At 31.1% G+C, this 21,567-nt stretch overlaps 1 protein-coding gene across 3 annotated transcripts in view; it reads left to right on the top strand.

The window, feature by feature from the left end:
• Positions 1-21,567, top strand: part of LOC108596770 (putative polypeptide N-acetylgalactosaminyltransferase 9) — a 75,081-nt gene that overhangs the window by 12,161 nt on the left and 41,353 nt on the right. For 2 of the 3 annotated variants that reach the window (XM_033293368.1, XM_033293367.1), the window contains exons 2-3: positions 7,581-7,622; positions 20,526-21,180. In XM_033293368.1, coding sequence (XP_033149259.1) covers positions 20,724-21,180 — 457 coding nt within the window. In that variant the 5' untranslated portion in view covers positions 7,581-7,622; positions 20,526-20,723. The remainder of the gene's footprint in view (positions 1-7,580; positions 7,623-20,525; positions 21,181-21,567) is intronic. The other variant, XM_017982866.1, reaches the window with a different exon arrangement.

Here is a 21,567-nt window from a genome sequence, read left to right as displayed (position 1 = left end):
TTAACAATATAAAGAATATTTCATTTTATATATTTAGCTTGCAATAATAATAAAATAATAAAAAAAAAATATTAATTTAATCTACAGCTAATTAAAATAAAATTAATTTCATATCTTTAGCTTGCAATAATTTTAAGCTTTGCATGTTTAATATTAAATTGTGGTTAAATACAAAATGGGAAATTAAAAAAATATTAAATTAATCTGGAATTGTTCTAAAAATATAAAAAAGTTTATTTTAAATATTTAGCTTGCAATAATTTTGCATGTTTGATATTAAATTGTTGTTAATAAAGTAAAAAAGTTAAAAATAAATTAAATAAAAAATTTAATTTTAAATAATTAGACTGTATGGCTGATTTTAAAGTTTAAAAAAAATATATAAATTTAATCTAGAACTGTTGTGATATTTTCGCAATTCTAGCAACATAAATTTAAATATTTGACACTAATAATTTTCTGTTGCGACTGTAGACTGTTCAGATCGATATTAAGTATTTGTTAAATATAAATATTAATATAATTTAAAAGTCAAAATCGAAATCGATTCTTTGCCCCAAAGTAAAGTGAATAATAAAATAAAATAGCAAAAATACAATATGTTAATTTGCTAAGTCAACAAAAATATTAAAAAATTACTTTACGCTATTTAAAGAGTATGCAATTAGTTGAGCATAAATATAAGCCAAGCATAATTAATTGCCATTTTAGTATAGCAGCCTTAGACTTGTCTAGCTAGCAAGTTGACCTCTCTACTTTTTTTTTTGTTTCTTGCTTTGCCTACAACTTTCTTGTATCGTCGTTTACTTGGAAAACTTAGTTATAACTGAAACTAACAAGCACATGGAACTGAACTAAACTGTTGACTTGAGTGCTTTGTATGTATGACAGTTGTGAAGTGTGGCAAAAATGTTAGTAACGACAAGTTAGTTGAGACTGTTGCCAACAGTTTTAACAATCAGAGCTAATTAGTAAATTCATGCTAATTTGCAGTTTGAAACAAATATAAAAATTGCAACGTGTACGTGATAAAAAAAACACACACAAAAGTTATGCATGCCACGCTGCATAATGAAGTTGTAAGCTCGTTTATTGAGAGACTGAGAGATTGCAGGCTGAACAGGAACAGGGCCAAGGTACTCGCCTGTATAATTACAAGCTTTATATAGAAACTGGCGAGTCTGCAATTGATTTTGAGTTATTGATTGTGAAGACGACTGCGCTAGCCCCAACTATGATTAATTTAATGTCGAGTTTGTTGTATATGATTTTTTTTTGAAAAATTAGCTGCAGCACATAAATCAAACAGTTTCGCTGATTGCAACGTGAACACACAAATTGCATGAATTGCAATTTCTTGAATTCACTCAGCAGACACGACTCACGCTGCAACTTGCAACTTGCTGCAAATAATTCGCATTTTTTGCGCTTGCTCTGGCATTTTTATTTCTCTCTTTTTTTTACTGTTTATCCATTGTCCTTTTTTATTGCCTTGTAATTAAATTTTGTGCTGTTTTATTTCTTATTTTTTTATTTGGCCAAACAGCACAACCAACAATGACATTCCATAAAATCGATAGAGCACGTAAAGTGCTCGATGAATCTTCATTTTGTGTGTGTGTGTGTGTTGGTGTGTGTTGCCTTAAGCCAAGACAAATTGCATTTGTTACTAGACATAAAAGCGGACTTTGCTGACGTAAAAGTTTATTAAGCTCTCGCTCTCTCGCCCACAATTTTATGCTCAACGCGTTACTTACATTTGCAATTGCTTTCTGTGTTTTGTTGTTAAAACGCTTGGACTAAAAGCTTTTTTGATTAACTTCAAGTTCGAGATTTGTTCTTCGCGCATATTGAAAGCTTTATTCAGTTTTTTGTATATTTAAATGTAATTTTTTTTATAATTTTGTAAGCATATCTGGCACGACTTTTCAATTTGGCTGCACTACAAAAAAGATTCTCAATAAACATTACAATAATTATTGATTTATAAAAAATTTTAAGCACTGGAAGTATTCAAAGCAAGCGCTTGTCCAGCCCTTGTAACTTATACTAGTGTTTCAGTTTACAATTTAAATTCAGTTTCAGAATTTCATTAAAATTTAGTTCGCTTGATTTTATCTCTCAAGTTTCTTTCTTATTGACTTCCTCAGCTAAAATAGCTAGTTTTAATTTAAAAAATTTGCTAGAAATAGCTAAGTATGTATTTAGCCTAAATTTTCTTTGCTCAAAAAGGTAGATTTAATTAAAAAAAATTGGCAGAAATAGCTAAACATAAATTGAGCCTAAATATTCTGAGCTAAAATAGCTAGATTTAATCAAAAAGTTGCTAGAAATAGCTAAAAACAAAATAAAAAACTCTAAAAAATTAGCTAAAATTATTTTCCATGTTAAATTAACAAGTTTAAGTAACAACAATTGATCAAATGCTCATTTATACAGTTGGGTGCTTATAAAATATTTACTATATAGTACTATATTTATATTACTATACCATATTTATATATTTTTTATAAAAGAGCACTTGCTTTATCTTTTTCTTCTCTTTCTCGGCTGTCTAAATACTTTGCAAGAATTTTCTAAGCTAAATTGGCAAGATATAATTTAAAAAATTGCAAGAAATAGCTAAACATGTATTTAGCCTGAATTTCCATAGCTAAAGTAGTCCGATTCAATTAAAAATAGCTAGAAATAGCTTAACATAAAATTAAAAGCTAACAAAAAGTAGCTACATTTTTTACCATGTTAAAATAACAATATAATACTTAAATTGAACTAAATATTAGTAAATAAAAGAATGATTTTTATTAAAAAATGGTATTGTTTATTTTATTGTAATTAAAATACAAAAGTTACAAATGTAATCAAATAATTTTTCGATTTCTAGCTAAAGCATTCTAGTTTCAAAACTACTAAAACTAGCTAGCAATTAAATAGCTAAAATGGCAACACTTGACTACAGCCCTTTGGCAAATTGTTTAGGCTGCTTTGATTTAGTAAAAGAGTAAATAACAATTTTAAATTTAACTTAACTTGCGCTTTGTTCTTTAAACGTCCCAGCAAATGTTTTATGGCTGATTAGTTAGCAAAACTTTGTTGCAATTTATCAGCGTCTGCGCTGCTGAATTTTTCCAAGCCCATAAATTTGTCGAAAAGTGCATTTCCGCTTTGTCTGCGCTTCTTAAATGTTGTAAGACAACTCGCCAAAGACTTTTAACAACTTAACGCTGATTAAGCAAATATTTATAGACTGTGTTTAAGTTCGTAGCAGAAGCTTTAATCATAGCCAAGGCGTGCGCGCTACACGAAATCAATAAACATAAAATACACACAGCTCTACCAAATTCCAAAATACACAGAAATTGTTGTGCCGGCAACACACACAAGCAAAAGCAGAAAAATGCGCAGAGTACTGGAAATTGGAAACTGGTTAGCCAACTATGTAAATTTTTATTAATATTCAAAAGAAGCGATTGCGTGTACAACGGCATCAATAAAAACTGAAACAGCAACAGCAACTAGCATAAATATGCAAATGACCTTCACTGCGGGCTTGATGGACAGTCAACAGCGACAGATTGCTAAAGGTGAAAAGACTGTGAGAGTGAAGGGGAGTGGTGATGGGATTGAGAGTATGGCAACAATTCGATTTACGAGTATCCGCAATTTGCTGCAATTAATTGCGTTTAATCAAGACGTATGAAATGAATGAATTGCCAGCTAACTGATATAAATCATATCCATGTAACTTAATGGGTTAACGCCTCAAGAGCAACCAATAGACACCGCCTCAAAGCGTAAAGCAAATAAACAAGCAGCCAAGAGATCTCCCCAGAGGGCAGTTTGTTTATGTACTTTATATTTATTTATAGCGTACAACAGTTTTGCCAGCATTAACAAATAATTTACGCCATTTATGGTTAATAAACAAAAGTTTGCTTAAGCACGAAAATTCAAGTGGTTCTTTAATAAAAAAACAACTGAGCATAAGTTGAAAGAATTGTTAACGTTGAGCAGCGAATTGAGCGAGAATACAAATGTTGCTATTAATTAGCTTAGGCTTTGTATACGAGGTTTTGATAATAAACTAGTTAGCTGCATAAATCGGTTAAGTAAATTTTATAAGACTTGTTGTAAAAAGAATTCTTTTTTATATAAGAATGAAAATAAACAAACTTTGAGTAATGCTATAAGAAAGTTGGGAGAATAGTTATTTTAATGCATTGAATGCGAGTTTTTAATACAACAATAAACTAGTTAGCTTCGATAAATAAATAAACAGCAAATTTTATAAAACTTGATTTAAAAATATTTCTATGGCACTTCTTTTTTCTATAAAAATTATAAAATGCGTAAGCAAAATTCGTAATAATTTGTAGAATAATTTGCGATAAGATATATAGAAAATTTATTTAAATTAGCTAAAGCGTTGAATTCGAGTTTTTAATAATAAACTAGTTAGATGCTTAATTCAGTTAAATAAATCTACAGTAAATTTGATGTAAAAAGAATTTTATGATATTTTTTCTATGAAGACGATAGACTAATAAAAAAATTTTAATAATTCTATGAGAAAGTTGAAAGAATAGTATATAGAAAAGTTCTTTTATTTATCTCAGGCACTGTATACAAGTTTTTAGTACAATAATAAATTAGTTAGCTGCATAACTTAATTTAAAAATAATTTTATAACATTTCTTTCTTCTATGAAAATTTTTAAATTGCCCTAAGCACAGTTCGCAATAATTTTTAAAATACTTCGCCATAGAAAAGTAAAGTATATACTATATAGAAAAGTTATTTTACTTAGCTGGGGCGTTGAATTTGAGCTTTTAATAATAAACTAGTTAGCTGCATAGCTTGGATAAATTAATCAACAGCAAATTTTATAAAACTTGATCTAAAAATAATTCTAAGGCATTTCTTTTTTATATGAAAACGATATATAAAGTAAATTTAATAATACTGCGCTATAAGAAAGTTGAGAGAATAGTATAAAGAAAAGTTATTTTAAGGCATTGAAGTCAAGTTTTTAATACAATAATAAACTAGTTAGCTGCATAACTTACTTAAATAAATCTACAGCAAATTTTATTAAAACTTTTATTTAAACAATTTTATGACATTTCTTTTGCTATAAAAATTTTAAACTGCGTAAGCAAAATTCGTAATAATTTTTTGAAATACTTTGCTATAAGAAAGTTGCTATTCTTATTTAAATTAACTGATGGAATTGAATTCTGTTTTTTAATACTAAACAACAAAGTAATGAATTGAATTTGTAAATTTCAAAGCACGCTAAAGGTTGTAAATTTATTTAAATATTTAATTTGAGTGCGTTTTACATTAAATTCTGCTTTTGTTTTGGCGCTTGTAATAGCGCAACCAAACTCTTGTGGTTTTTATATAAGCAGCTTTTGCTTTATAGCGATGCGCGCGGGGGGGTTGGAAACATAAATTTAATGAACTGTCAATACATAAATCTCTCATTATTTTGGCTGAACTGATTGCCATTGTGGTTGGCTGTCGCGCTTGGTGGCCCAACGCGTGCGAAATTTGTTGTCAAGTTTATAAGCCTCTTAACTGTGGTGGGCACAGCGCATTACAAGTAGCCAACTGCTGACAGCTAAACAAATATATATATGTGCGTATATATTTTGGCAAATCAAAGTGCTAGCTGCTGGCTAAATTAATTAGCTGGCAACTTCTTATGTGTCAGGCTGCCAATTCAAATTAATTAATTAGTTTGATTAGGCAGCGAACTTTGATGAAATACATAAATTACGTATACGTCTAGTTTTTGGCAGACATGCCAATTAGGCTGTAACTTGATTGAAAAAGTATGCATGTATGCATGTGTGTGTGTGTGTACATTCCACACATATTTGTGCACTTGGCCAACACCCACATGAAGATGTAGCTGGGGCAACAAAATTGTCACTGGATACTTGAAGTTGATAGCGTCATGCGATTTTTATCTGCAAGTATTTGTTGCTTGCTCTTGTTTTTCATTCTTTTTTCTTTTTTGTTGCGCTGTTGTGCACCTTGACAGCCAAGCTAACCGGTTCAGCTTGGCCTTAAGTGTCATAAGAAAAAAAAGTGCGAACTTTTTTTTTCAGAATGTGCAAACAGGAAATTAACTTCTTTTCATAAAAATATTATATTACCTTTTTTAGTGTAGCTAAGCTTAAAGAGAGAGCGTAAAGTCGCCAATAAACTATAAATAACAACTGCATTAACTTAATTTGTTTTTATAAAAATATTTAAGCTTTTTGCTGTACAAAATCAAAAATAATAGAGAAAGCAGCTTGCTTTACATATATAAATATTAAAAAAATGTGCATTAAAGTTTTAAAAGCAATTAAATATTATCCGCAATAAACTGTAAATAATAGCAGCATTAACTTAATTTCTTTTTATAAAAATATTTGCTTAGCTTTTACTAAAACAAATCAAAAAATGAGAGCGAGAGCAGCTTGCTATATAAATATATATAAATATAGCAGCAATAAACTATAAAAAATTAATATTTTAATAGCAATTAAATAATATATACATATCAGCAATAAACTATAAATAATATCTGCATTAACTTAATTTCTTTTTATAAAAATATTTCTTTTTGAAATAAATATTTTACTAAAACAAATCAAAAATGACAGCGAGAGTAGCTTTCTTTATATATATAAAAAATATGTGCATTAATGTTTTAAAAGCAATTAAATATTATCAGCAATAAACTATAAATAATATCTGCATTGTCTTAATTTCTTTTTATTAAATAAAATATTATTCTGCCTTTTACTAAAACAAAACCAATAATAAAAATTATATAAAAACTATAAAAATTAATATTTTAATAGAAATTAAATTATATATAAATATAGCAGTAATAAACTATAAATAATATCTGTTTTAATTTAATTTCTTTTATATAAGAATATTTTAGCTTTTTCTGAAATAAGTCAAAAATGACAGAGAGAGAGAGAGAGAGAGAGCAGCTTTCTTTGTATATATAAATATAGCAGCAATAAGCTATAAAAAATATGTGCATTAAAATTTTGTTAGCAATTAAATTATATATTAATATAGCAGCAATGAACTATAAATATAAATATGTGCATTAAACTATTAATAGCAATTAAATACATTTCTTTGTTATATGTTAACAGCCATAAACAATAAATATAAATAACTGCATTAACACTTTAATAGCAATTAACTAATATATATACTATACATAAAAATATGTGCATTAACAAATATTTTAATTTGCTTTTAAAACATTTTTTTTTGCAACTTGACCAAAATTCATCGCGTTAACTTTATTATTATAACAAATTTTGAAACTATTAATTTCTTTCACACGCGCAAAATTTATTGACTTTAATTAGCTTTTGTGAAAATTTTTCGCACGCCATTCATAATTACTTGCAACAAAATGTTGCAAATATAATTTGCATAAACGCGCAATAATTTAATTGAAAAATGCTGTGGCCGCCGCAATTATTTATTGTTAATTATGTTGTTTGTCAGCAAAACTAAATTAAAGGTTAATAATTATTGTTTTTTGGTCATTGCAGCTGGCGTCAGTTATCAGCAAATTGATAAGCAAACCTAAGCAGGTGAGTAAAAGTTAAACAAATTGGCAAAATGTCAAGCGTGGAATTTATGTGCAAAACTAATAAGCGCCAAGTATGGCGCGCCAAGTATGTCTTGCAACAAAGAGAGGCAACATAAAGGGGCATTGTGCATTTGTTCTTGGTAGCGCATTGTCTGGCTCGCTGATGTCCATAAAAGGTTAATTGGGTCCTTAGTAGACCAAGCAGAGGCAGCGACAAGGCAGCGCGACATAGAAAAATCTTAATTAGTTAATTAAAACAACAAATAGCAAACAACAAAAGCGAGAGAGCGGCAGAGAGCGAACTTGCAACTAGTTCAGTTGGTCTACTGCATAATTCATGCGCTTTTAATGACAAGCAAGTGCAGCAGGACACACCGAAAACGACAGTTGCAAGTTGCTACTCGTCGTCGCCCAGTCTGCAGCTTCTTCTGCTCAAATCCCTCGAGGTGACATTAAACTATGAAAGGCATTTAGTTTAGCGATTTATATAGGCGACTTTTTGACAGTTTTATGTCGCACCGCATACCTAGAGCCAGTCATACTCCAGCTCTAGTTGCTGCCACTGCATTGAGGCTAACGAGCTGCCGACCGACCACAGCTCAGTCTCCAGTCTCATCCTCAGCTCCAGCTCAGCTGCAAACTAACATCAAGCACCAACGACAGCTGCCGTAATGTTTATGCTTCATTTAATGGCCCAGGCAATGTTTATATTTATTGTATTGAAGCAGCAACAAATAATATATAGACAGCTTAAAGGCAATTTATTGGTTAAGTCAACTGTTAAATAGATTTGAGGCATTCAATTTAGCGCAAGAAAATTATTAAATATATATTTTGAAAGTAAATGGCATAAGAGTTTAAGTACTTGCCTTTATTGCTAGCTTAACTTACTAATTTGCTTAAATATATTAAAGCTCAAAATTCATACAGCAAATCAATTAAAAACGTTTAGGCATACAGCAAGAAATTGAAGTAAATAATACCTTATTTAAATTTAATTTAAATACTTTTAAGTAAAAATCTAAAAGTGTGAAAATGTAAATATTTCTACAATAGTTTGCATAAATAATTTTTTTTATTTACATAACTGGCTTATAAATATTTTTTAGCTTTGCTTACTAATTTGCTTAAATATATTGATTGAAGCACAAATTTCATACATTTCATACGTTTAGAAATCCAAGCAAGAAATTGAGGTAAATAATAATGTAAATGGAAATCGTGAAAGTGTAAATATTCATTTGAGTTTCCATACATTATTTTTTATTCACATAACTTGCTAACAAATATTTTATTTTATTTGCTTACTAATTTGCTTAAATATATTGTAGGCCAAATTTCATACAGCAATCAATTAAAAACGTTTAGGCATACAGCAAGAAATTGAGGTAAATAATGTAAATTAAAAATTGCGAAAATACAAATAGTTTCAATACAATATTTTTTAATTTACATAACTGGCTTATAAATATTTTTTTTAGCTTTGCTCAAATATTTAAAAGCTCAAATTTTATACAAACATTATTTATAAACGTTTGGAATACTTCAGTGTAAATTCTAAAAATTGAAAATGTGAATATTTCAATAGTTTCCATACATGATTTTTTATTTACACAACTGGCTTAGAAATATTTTTATTATATTTGCTTAATAATTTGCTTTAATTTAAATTTTATTGAAGCACAAATTTCCTACAGAAATCGTTTGAAATACTTTGTGTTACATTTAAAATGTAAATATTTCTTCAACAGTTTCCATACATGTTACATTATTTTTTATTAACATAAATAAATAAATATTTTAAATATTTTATTGCTAATTGAAGTAAATACTACTTATTTGAATTTATTTGAAATACTTTTATGTGAAATCTAAAATGTTAAAATGTAAATATTTCTTCAATAGTTTCCACACAATTTTTATTACATAACTGACTTATAAATATTTTTTAGCTTTGCTTACTAAATTGCTTAAATATATTGAAGCCCAAAATTTAATAAACGTTCTGAATTCTTTTGTGTAAATTCTAAAATATCAAAATGTAAATAGTTCAATAGTTTCCATACATGATTTTTTATTTACATAACTGGCTTTATAATATTTTTTAGCTACGCTTACTAATTTGCTTAAATATATTGTAGCCAAAATTTCATGCAGAAATCATTTAAAAACAATTGAAATCTAAAAACTAAATATTTCAATAGTTTCTTATGCATGAATAAAATATTTATAAATTTTTAATAATTTGCTTAAACATATAAAAACAGTTTCAATGCAATATATTAAAATATATTATAAAAATAATTTCATTTAAATTCTGAATATGCACTATAAAAATTATAGGAATTTTTTGTATACCAACATGGCCAACTATTGCTGCTAAGATTGACCTTAATGCCTTTTTTTATAAGCAGCGACACAAGAATTTGCATAAGAAAACGAAACTATTGATTTTTCTTTTTAGTTATTTTTAGTTGTAAGTTTGCTTAGGCAACGTGTGACTATAAAAAGTTGCGACCAATGTCAAGTTCAAGTTCAGAGTGTGCGAAGCTTAAGAGATTTGTTTAAGCCAAAACCAGTGGCGCACTATTAAATGTGTATAAAGCGCTTTTGTTTAATGTTTGTCATAAAAAATTACTAACAGCCAATGAAATGAAACAATTTTGTTGGCCATTCGAATATTGCTGGCGCTCGCTGCTAATTTATGTTGTTGACCCAACAGAATTACAAGGGGACAGTTATGAGCATAGCTGGGGTTAGTGGGTGGGACTGGCAGCTGTTGATAGTTTATACTGAAAGCTAAAAGCATTTTTCCATGCCCATGAGCATTGCACACAAAAAGGAAGCTGAGAAATAAGAGCAGCCCAGCATTGAAATATATATTGAGTTTATGTTTGAGAGCGACGCCGATGCTGCCTGTGGTTGGTTTATCATTTGATTAAATCTAAATCTGTTTATGAGCTTAACTTGCTTTTGGCTGGCGCCTGGTGCCTGCAGAATTTATTAATTTTTAAGCGCCGCATGCTGCATAAACAAAATTAGCGTTGATAACTTTTGGGATTTATGCGTAGCGAGTAGCAGCAGCCAAAAAGAAATAGTTGGAGAATTAGTTTTTTATTCAATTTGCAAGCAAAAGTTGCTGGCCCGCAGCCAAGCAATGAAATGAAACTTAAACTGTCTATGTGTGTGTCTGTGTGTGTGTGGGTAGCAAACGTAAAAAACAGTTCAAAGATGCGGCAAAACTGTTGGCCAAACAAATAAAATATTGGGGTCGAGTCAATGGGGAGTTGCTGCAACTAAAGTGCTGCGCAAGTAGCAATTGTATTGTGGCATGCAACATTATGCAAATGCACAATTGATTTCTACGCTTGAACTTTGACCTTGAGCACAATTAAGTTGCAGTGAAAACTTGTTTGATTTATTTTGCTTTTCTTTTAGCCAACTCGGCTAAGTGCAATTTAATAGGCAACAATTAAAGCAGCGAAACAAAAAACATTTAATTAGTTTGATATGTTAGTCATAGAGTCGGCCAGGATGCAGCTACAAAAAAATGCGTGGCATGCAGCAATTGCTTGGAATTGGAATTGGTATTGAGGTTAAATTAACAGTTAAGCGCCAACGGTAAATAATTGTCAAAGACACACAAAACAACAACAAGGAGTTGTTGCTCATGTTGCTCCAAAATGTGAATCGTGTTGCTGCAGCCTCAGCAGATGTGTCTTGGCAATGAGGTTTGACTGGTTTCGATGCCAAAGCCAAGCCAATGCACCAAATAACCAAAAGGAGCTGCAAGTTGTTAGCCTATAGCTAATGTTGCTGCTGTTGTTGTTGCTGCTGCTGTTGTTGTCGTCATGGCAATGGCATCCATACTGGTAATTCTAGTCGCAGCTTGGCAGCTTCTCGCTTTGGCGGATGTGCAAATATTTTGATTAAATTTTCTCTTCATGGCAACTTTCTTTACAACAACAACACGTACTCCTTTAGCTACGTTCTGCATGCGTGTGTGTGTGTGTGTGTGTGTGTGTGTGCAACATACATTTCCTGCTTCTTGCAGCAAACACGTTTCGCTGCTTGGCTGCAACTTTAGAAGTAGCTACAGCAGCTTCTTCTTCATTATTATCATCATCATTATCATTAGCTTTAGCTTCAGCTTCAGCTTCAGCTTTATCATCAGCCGCTGTGGCTTTACTTTGTTGCACGTCTGCTGCGGTGACCTTTGCTGACACGCCGCATAATTCGAAATCAGAGCCACAGCGCGCATTATTTCCAATTTTGCACAAACCAAAAAATAGTAATAATAATAAATCAGCGCCCAGCTACACAGCAAATTGCTTAACAAAAGATTGCAGTGTATTTATAAAAAACTATATATAAGACTTCAATCTACAGGCTTATCTAAAAAGATAAGCAGGCTTAACTAAAATGCACTTTCACTTTTATAAGCTGACAGCAAAACAAATAAGATAAAAAGGCTGCAAATATAGAAATTTAAAAATTTTACTTTGCCTTTAAGTGCAAAATTTTGATTCTACTATTAAAATGCTCTGGCATATTACAAAAATAAATTAAAAAAAATATTTTATGCCTAACAATATTTTTCATAATGAAACTAATTTTAATTTAAACATTTTACTTTGTATTGAGTGCAATATTTTGATTTTACTACAAAAAATATTTCTACTCTATCAAGTCAGACTTGATACATTTTCAGGTCAGGCAAAAATTACAAAAATACATGAATAAAAATATTTTATACATATTAAAATGAAGACTTTTCATTATGAAACTAATTTTTATTTTTTAAACATTTTACGTTGCAACATTTTGATTTTAGTATTAAAAAAGCTCTGACAAATTACGAAAATAAAATTTTTCAAAATATTTATATATAGTGAGACTAATTTTACTTTGCATTGGGTGCAATATTTTGATTTATTAAAAAAAAATATTTCTTCTCTTTGCCTTATTAAAGCTGAATTACAAAAATAAAATAATAAGAATATTTTAAATGCAACAAGAATTCTCATGAATTTGCACGCAATGTAAATATAATTGCCTAAATTAAATATTTAGCACAATAAATATTTAATTATGTGTTTTGCATTGAGTGCAATATTTAAATTTTTATTAAAAATATTTCTTAAGTCTGACAAAAAATTACAAAATAAATTAATAAAAATATTTTATACGTAACATTATTTTTATACACTTTGACATTTTTGTAAAAAATAAAAAAAGGGTATTATGAAGTTGCTCAAATGTATGTAACAGGGAGAAGGAGGCGTGGCAGACCCTATAAAGTATATATATTCTTGTTCAGCTCGACCGAGCTGCGTCGATATAGCCATGTCCGCTGTCCGTCCGTCCGTACGTCCGTTCCGTCCGTCCGTCCGGCACATTTCTGCCGCTTCCTCAGCAACTATTAGAGCTAGAGCAACCAAATTTGTTATGTAGGTGCTCCTCTAAATCCAGGACACTACGCTTTTATTTTTATTTTTTTTATTTCCTCCCCCTCCCCGAATCGAAAAAACGATATATCAGCAGTACAAAAACTTTTTAAAAATCTTGAAATAAATCACAAAATTGCCTAGTCATGTTTTTGACAGATTGTGAAAAAAAAATTTTCAGAACGATCCGGATTTAAAAACTTTAGGAATTATGACATTTTTCATTATATAAAATGTAGACAGCGGGTGCACGTTTGCTGCGGCCATACAAACGTCGCTTTGCCGACGCAGGGGCGCCGTCGCTGCTGGCGCTTCAGCGAAAACGAGCTGTGACGCGTTCGCTGTTTTGTGTGTATGTAGTGCATGCATGTGTGTGCCGCGATGCCCTAGTCAAAGTGTATTTAAAAGTTGGTGGCGCCCAACTTTAACCTGTCCACTTGTTCACACTTAAACTGCACACAATGCAAGGCCAACTTTGCTTAAATTAAAATTAATATTATTCATAATGAATTTTAATTTAAACAATGTGCTTTGCATTGAGTACAGTATTTTAATTGAAATATTTCTAATACAAAAATAAAATAATAAAAATATTTTATGCGTTACTTTATTTTTTATAAAATATATTTATAAAGAGTGCAGTATTTTAATAGAAATATTTCTTCTTTCTACTCTTATCAAGTTTAAAAATTACAAAAATAAAATAAATGTTATGAATGCATAAAATAAATGTTGCTTAAATTAATATTAATATTTTGGATAATACATCTATTTGTAATTTAAGCAATTTGCTTTGCACTGCAATTTATTTATTTTTATATAAAATATTTCTAAAATTCAACTAACGCCTACGCTTGTTTTAGCTGTGTTTAGTACTCAGAAATTTAATATAATTTCTAACTTAATTTTGATAACTAAGTTTGTTTTGAATTTTTGAATACGCGCTGCCTTTTAGCCAAATTAACTGTCAACGCGTTGCCAACTTCACTGAGTTAGCAAGTTTATTTAAATTAATTTCATTTGCATCTTGAAGTTTTTTGCACAGTGCACAATTTGTGGCTTGTCCCCCCAATCCCCGCTCGCAAAACCATTGAAATTGTCTGAAATTGAAATTGCTTAGGAAAAGTTTTCTTCATTTTTGGCAAGACGCGCACGCAACTCATTAAGGAACTAAAATTTTGCGGCTTGGGCTTGAAATGCAAATGAATATTAAACTCTGAGAAGAGCAAGAAGAAGAAGAGATGAATGGTAGGGAGGCTGCGTTTTAATAACTGCGGATTAAGTCTGCATAAATAATAATCATAATAAACTGCCATGAAAATGCGCATCAGCGCGTAGCCGCACCACCCACCACCCCCCACTCCCCAAGTGGACAAAAGTTTTTGCATAAGAAAATGACAAATGATCAACGTAGCTTTGGCGCTAAAGTCTGAAGCGTAGCAGAGCAAAAGTATGCGAAAGTAACAAAAAGTTGCTAAGAAGAAAAGCGGCGCACAGAGAAAAATTATTCGCCGCGCGACAATGAAGTTTTTCTTGGGAGGAAAAATGCAGACTTGGACTTTTTCTACCGCCCGAGCTTTTGTAATAATTCATTTGGCTTAAATGCCAAACGATGCTTAACAATTTTATACTTTTTTTTTTGCATGTTGCGTTTTGCTTTTAGTTTCGCTGTTGTTGTGGCTTAATTTGCAGTTAAATGTGCGTCTAATTATGCCAACAATTATTTGGGCGACTTTGATAAATGAGACAGAGAGACAGCGAATTCAATTAAAGTTTATCTTATCACATTGAGGAACCAAAGCAGTTTCTAAAATTGAGTCTTGTATTTCTCAGAACCAAAAACACACAAATTGCGCGCGCAGCGCTTATCACTCAATTAGCAATGCGATAAAGCAAACAAGCCCCAGAGAGTGTCGTGCTCATAGATAAATACAGAGAGTGGTAGAGGGGAGTGGGCGGGCTGCTTGAAATGTGGGTAACAATGCCAGTCGAGCTGCTTATCGAGCGAGTTACGAGCCAAAGCTGTCAGCCGCATATCTTTTAATTTTCCAGCCGCTTCCGCCTTGCCAAACAATTGTTGTTGTTTTTTATTATAATTGTTATTGTTGCTATTCGCTGATAAGCTCAGAGCTAACTGGGGCACCTGTGTATACAAAATTCATGTGTCTGCACAATTGTCATTAATTTTTTGGCCAACGCAGCTTCGCAATTTGTTTACAATGTTTGCTTAAATTTATTATGTTGTTAGGCTGTCAACTCAACTTGCTGCGAGCTGTGAGCTCATTGAAGTGCGACTGATAAACATATAATTATTTTTTTATGTTGACGTGGAAGTTGAAGCTGATTGCAACGAGTGGCAAAATGATTAGAGCGGAGCTGCAAATAAAATATAGAAAATATATAGAATATAGATTCTATATATTTTCTATAAAATGATTACAAATAGAATGCATTCTAAGCAAATTATTTTGAATCAATCGAATAGGAATAAAAGTAAAACTAATTATGAATATTTATTATGACACTTAAAGCTATAAATTCTTTAATATTAAAATATAAATCCAGCTCTTCTTCATTTTTGATTTTAAGCAGTATTTATTTTTGATTTAAAAGCAAACTATGTTTAGCAAAATATAAAAAAAATTATTGTAAAATTTTAAAGATTTTTATCTATTCTATATTATTTATTAAAATATTAATTCAGCCTCATTCGCTTCTCATACTCTCTCTACTTTTTTTTTTAATTAAAAGGAGTTCTTATGCCCTTAACTACAAAATATAACAACAAAAAAAATAATGAAGCAAATGGTACATGTGAAATTTGAAGATAGAAATAATAAAATATAATTACTATACTTTAGTTTTAATAAAATGTAAATACTAGTATAGTATTAATATAATTTCTTTTGATTTTAAGCAACACTCACTTTTATTTAAAAAGCATAATATGAATGGGAAAATATAAAAAAATACTAAAGCAATATTAATGAGAAAGATTTCTACTTCTATATTTTTATTAAACTACTAATGCAGCCTCATTCATTTCTCATACTCTCTCAGCACCTAATTTTAATTAAAAGGAGTTATAAACGGTCTTAAGTAGAAAATGCAACAACAACAAAATAATGCAGCAATGTAAAAATTTGAAGCTAAAAATTCTTTAATAATAAAATAAAAATAACGCTATACTTTAGTTTTGATTTTAAGCAGCGCTCAGTATATATATTTTTTATTTAAAAGCTAAATATGTATAGCTAAATATATAAAAAAAATATTGTAGCAATATTGTTGTGAAATTTAAAGATTTTTATCTATACTATTTCTATATTTTTTATTAAAATATTACTCCAACCTCTTCCCAACTTGCTCATCAAAAAATTAATATAAATACTACTCTACTTTACTTTTGATTTTAAGCTGCGTTACTTAAATTCTAAGTGCCTTCATCTTTAATTTAAAATCAATATTGTTGTTTCTATTTGTCTTTAATAAAATATTGATGCAGCTTCATTCACTTCTCTCAACTCGCTCAGCAACTCTTTAAAATGAGTTCTAAATAAAATCATTAGTAAATTTAAAAAAAAAACAAAAACATAAAACACATAATTTAGCATTGAACATGTGAAACTTAAAGCTAAAAATTCTTTAATAATAAATTATAAATACTGCTCTACTTTACTTTTGATTTTAAGCAGCGCTCAGTATATATTTTTTATTTAAAAGCTAAATATGAATAGCCAAATATATGACGAAGCAATAATAATGTGAAATTTAAGGATTTTTATCTAATTTATTTCTATATCTTTTATCAAAATATTAATTGAGTCTCATTCACTCAGCTTTAAATGTTTAACTAGAAAATACTAACAAAAAAATAAGAAAACATGTGAAACTTAAAGCTAAAAATTCTTTAATAATAAATTATAGATGCAGCTCTTACTAACTTTTAATTTAAAGTCTCACTGCTTAAATGCTTAGTGCCTTAAATTAAAAGATTTCTGTCCATCTTTTTTATTAAAATGTTTAACCAGCTTCAGCACTTTTAATTAAAAGCAGTTGTATGCGCTCTTAGCCCAAAAATACAAGCACAACAATAAAGAAGCCATGTGCATGTTGAAATTTGAACATAGAAATTGCTTTTTTAATAAAAAGCTACACATATCATTAAATGAAAGCCAAATGCTGCTGCACTTCTAATTTAGTTTTCTGCATTTTCCACTCAAGTTGGCAAATGAAATTGCAACTCGAAATTGGCAAATGAAATGTGAAATTCACAATTGGCCCAACCGCAGCGCTGCTATGATATGCATAAACCAAATTGTTGCAACGAATATTTTTACACAGTTTAGTGTAGCAGCATTACGCATACGCCACCGCAAACAAGACGTGCATTTTAATTAATAAACAATTTAAAATCAAATTTCGCATGCTGCACGCAGCAGCCAAAAAGAAATTTCAAATTTGCGCTGTAAATTCGTTGAAATGCCAGCGATTTATACGAATCGTACGTATGCTCATCAATTATAAATGAAATGTATGTTGGCTGTGTACATTTATTTTGGCAAAAGTAATTTTGTTTGATGGCTGCGGCGTTTCTCATTGCCGATTAGCGCGCTCCACACTCAATAAAGAGCGCAGCGCAAATAACAAATAACAAATTTGTTGTTTAAAATGTACAACTAGAAGTTTAATTTTCTAACTGAAAGCTTCAGTTGGCCTCAACTCTAATCGCTTCATTTTGTCAGCGCGTTCGCTCTCTTTCTATTTCAGACTGTCTCGCTCTCGCTTTATACTAAACGGAAACAGCGAGCGTAGGGCGAATCGTTTGGCTTGGCAGCTCCGTTGATGGCACTTGTAGCCAACGAGCCATAACAAAAGGCACACCAAGTAATTAACTTGTATTTATTGTATGCACATGCAGAAAATTTTGCGCTTAGTTAGCAAAGCAACAAAAGCTACAACTATCTATGCTTTGCTCTCTCTCTCTCTCCCTCTCTCTTTCTCTAATTGATAAACCCAAAGGGGCAGCAACTTGTACTGTTTGCTGCATGTGCATTCAATTACTTGGCCTGGCCAAGACGCTAACGAAGCTTTAGTTACTCGCCGCAACAGCAACAGAAACAGCAACAACCAACTGATCTTGACTGGGTTTCTGTCGATTACGCAGCAACGTACTTAATGTTTATTAGTTTTTCAATGCACCTACTCTAGCTAGTTAGCGTGGCTTATGAGCTGCTCTTACTCTCTTTGTTTCTTTTTTTAGAGTCGTTGAATTCTTTGTTTAACTGTGAAGCTCTCAGCAAACATTTGATTTATATTTTTAAAATCAATTTTTATAGCAACAAACATAATAAAATCTTTATGCTTAAGCTTAGCTTATTTAATAAACTTAATTGCTTGTTTAAATAAGCGATTTACATTAATTTATAGTCGATAGACTAAAGTATTGATATGAAATACTAAAATTCATTTATAGAAGTAATTAAAATTAAATCAATTTCAATATTGGCAATACAATTTATTCAGTCTGATCGACGCATTTCAGTAGCAGAGAGTTTATAATGATTTATTTCTGTTATAGCTCTGAACATACTCAAAGAAGTAAATCATTATATCTTTATAACTAGTGGGAATATCATTCTAATATTTATGCAGATGCTAAAGTGATGAACTTTAGAACAAGTTTGCAGCAAAATCTCAATTTAAATAAAAGCGCCATACGATGCGCTTAATAAATACTTAAAATATTATACCAAAAAGGAATAGAATTCCAAGATATAAATCATAGTAAGAGATATGCAAATGAGCTGCATATATCTTTTGAATAATTATGTCAATTGAAAACAATTTTTGCAAATTGCTGGATATAAACATTTTTCAACAGCTTTAAATGCTGTCCCAAATCTAATTAGTTTATAATGAAGAAAGAGCTAAAAAGACAGAACTATGTACCCGTCAATGCAAAATAAAGTACTTAAATAGAAACAATGCAAATAATTAATGCACAATTATTATTTAAAGAGCTCTGACAAGCTATAAAAAGTCCTAGAAAATTCTTAAACGCTTATGCTAAGCTTTGAAATGCTTAAGCAAAATAAAAAAAGTAAATACTTAATGCACAATTATTGTTTAAAAATTTTTGCTAAGCTATAAAAAATTATAGAAAATTCTTAAACGCTCTTAAGCTTTGAAATGCTTATACAAAATAGAACAATGCTAAAATTTAATGCACAATTATTATTTTAAAATTTCTGCTAAGCTATAAAAATTCTTAGAAAATTCTCAAGCGCTTATGCTAAGTTTTGAAATGCTTCAAAAACAAAAATTGAACAATGCTAAAATTATTTTTAAAAATTTCTGCTAAGGTATAAAAAATTATAGAAAATTCTTTAACGCTCTTAAGCTTAAAAAAAATAGAAAAATGCAAATATTTTTATATATTTAATGCAAAATTATTATTGTAAAATTTCTACTAAGCTATAAAAATTCTTAGAAAATTCTTAAATATACAGAGCTTTGAAATGTTTAAAAAAATAGAACAATGCAAATATTGAAAGCAAAATTATTATTAAAAAATTTTCGACTAAGCCATAAACAATTTTAAACGCCTCTACTGAGCTTTGAAATTCTTTTTAAAATTTTGCTTTGCTTGCCAATAAAATTTACACTATATCGTTAACATTTTGTTAGTCGCTAAGTAACTTTAAAGTAGTTAAAGTATTTTTTTTATTATTATATTAAACGCTTATTGCAGTAAGTAAAGAGTATGAGCTATTCGTTATGCTTTGTTTTGTAAGTTGGCTACACATGTAGATGGTGGGGCCTTTAGTTATTGCTATTAACGTTTGGTTTTCTTGCGCCAAGACTGGCACGCAACCGCTCGCTGTGGGGCATCAGCCACTTGACTTGAGACTGCGACTGAGACTGGGCACTGAGATAGATCCAGAGACTTGCTAGACTTGTGGGCCGTAGCTCAAGTGGCGTGTCATTTACCTGGCAAACACACACACAAACACACACATACATATACAGAGACTGTGAGTTGAAGCTGTGCGAAGCGTAACCGAAAGGAAATGAAAGGGCAATCAGTTGTCTAAAGCGGGCAGAGAGCAGCGTGTGAGTTGAGTTGAGTTGAAGGCAAAATTGCGGCGGCAGAAATTCTGCAAGTTGTGCGGTTTTTGCAGCAATTATATAATATTGACATTAGTTGCGTGTGTTGTGTTGTGTCTTTACATGGCCATGGCAGTTAGACAGACAGATGAGCAGTTGGGGCAGCTGGGGGCAGCTGAATTTAATTGCAGTGCATGGAGCATAAAATCGAAAATCAATATTAAGTCTTAATGCGGTCATTATGCGATTTGCGTTTCAATTTAATGTCTTAATGCCGCAAAGCCTTGGCCGCAATTAAATGTAAATGAAGAAGAATTGTTTAATAATTTTTGAATTTCTATTTGCAGTTGAACGCGCAACAGAGAAGACTGTGAAATTGACTTGAAGCAAGACTGAGCAGACATATCAGAGCCGCACACATATCCTGCATACATTGAATGTTACACATACGCAACGTGCGCCAAGCAAGCGCATAACCTTAAGCATAGACAGACAAGCAAATTGACTACACACACACACACATAGACAGCAATTTAAAAGCAAACATGGCATTTCTTTGGCGTCGTCGCTCCACCACAATTGTTAAGCTCGTGGCTTTAATGCTCGCCATTTGGTTTTGCATTGCTTTTCTCATCTACACGGACGATACACGTCGACGTGCTGCGCAGGATAACAATAGCGGCTACGCTTCGTTCATGGACACTGGCACTGGTGGTGGTGCTGCCGCTGGAGATCCCATTGCCATGGCGCTTAAGAATGCGCCCAGCTCGGCAGAGGAGCTGGCAGCAGCGCTGCATGCGATTACACCGGAGCGCGAGGAGGCGGATGTGCCGCCCACCATAAAGCACAGATCACGCAAACTGATACCGCGTCTCAAAGTCGAGGAGTCTGTGCGCCACAACGTCGTTGTGCATCCGGAGGAGCGACGAGAGAAAGTCGCAGCGCCGCTGGTCAAGAAGCAGCCGCCGCCACCACCGCCGCAGCAGCCAGCCAAGGATGATGGTGAGTCTCTCTCGTTGCTACGCTTTTTAATTAATATTTAATATCCAAGCATTACAACTTGTACTCTGTCGGCAACAGCAGCTGCTGCTGCTCTAGCCTGAGTTGATTAGAATTCCTTGCTGCTTTAATTAATTTAGTTAAGGGTTGGGCGCAGCAGCTGCTGGCGCAGCTTGTGTGCATTATTTTCTGTAATTGTGCCAGGTGAATTGAAATGCAATCAACTAAAATGAAAGAGCGCATGGCATTAAAAATAAGAAGCAGCTACAAATGCAATTTTAAAACAATGAAATAAAAGCAAGCAGCACGCTATAGAATCACAAAACTTTTAAATAGTTAAAATTCGTTTTGCTTAACGATTTAAGGGCAATTTAGTATTGTGAGAAATGC

This window comes from Drosophila busckii, chromosome 2R (assembly GCF_011750605.1).
Source record: "Drosophila busckii strain San Diego stock center, stock number 13000-0081.31 chromosome 2R, ASM1175060v1, whole genome shotgun sequence".
In the NCBI taxonomy this organism is placed as follows: Eukaryota; Metazoa; Arthropoda; class Insecta; order Diptera; family Drosophilidae; genus Drosophila; species Drosophila busckii.
This window is presented reverse-complemented; position numbering and strand designations above follow the sequence as displayed.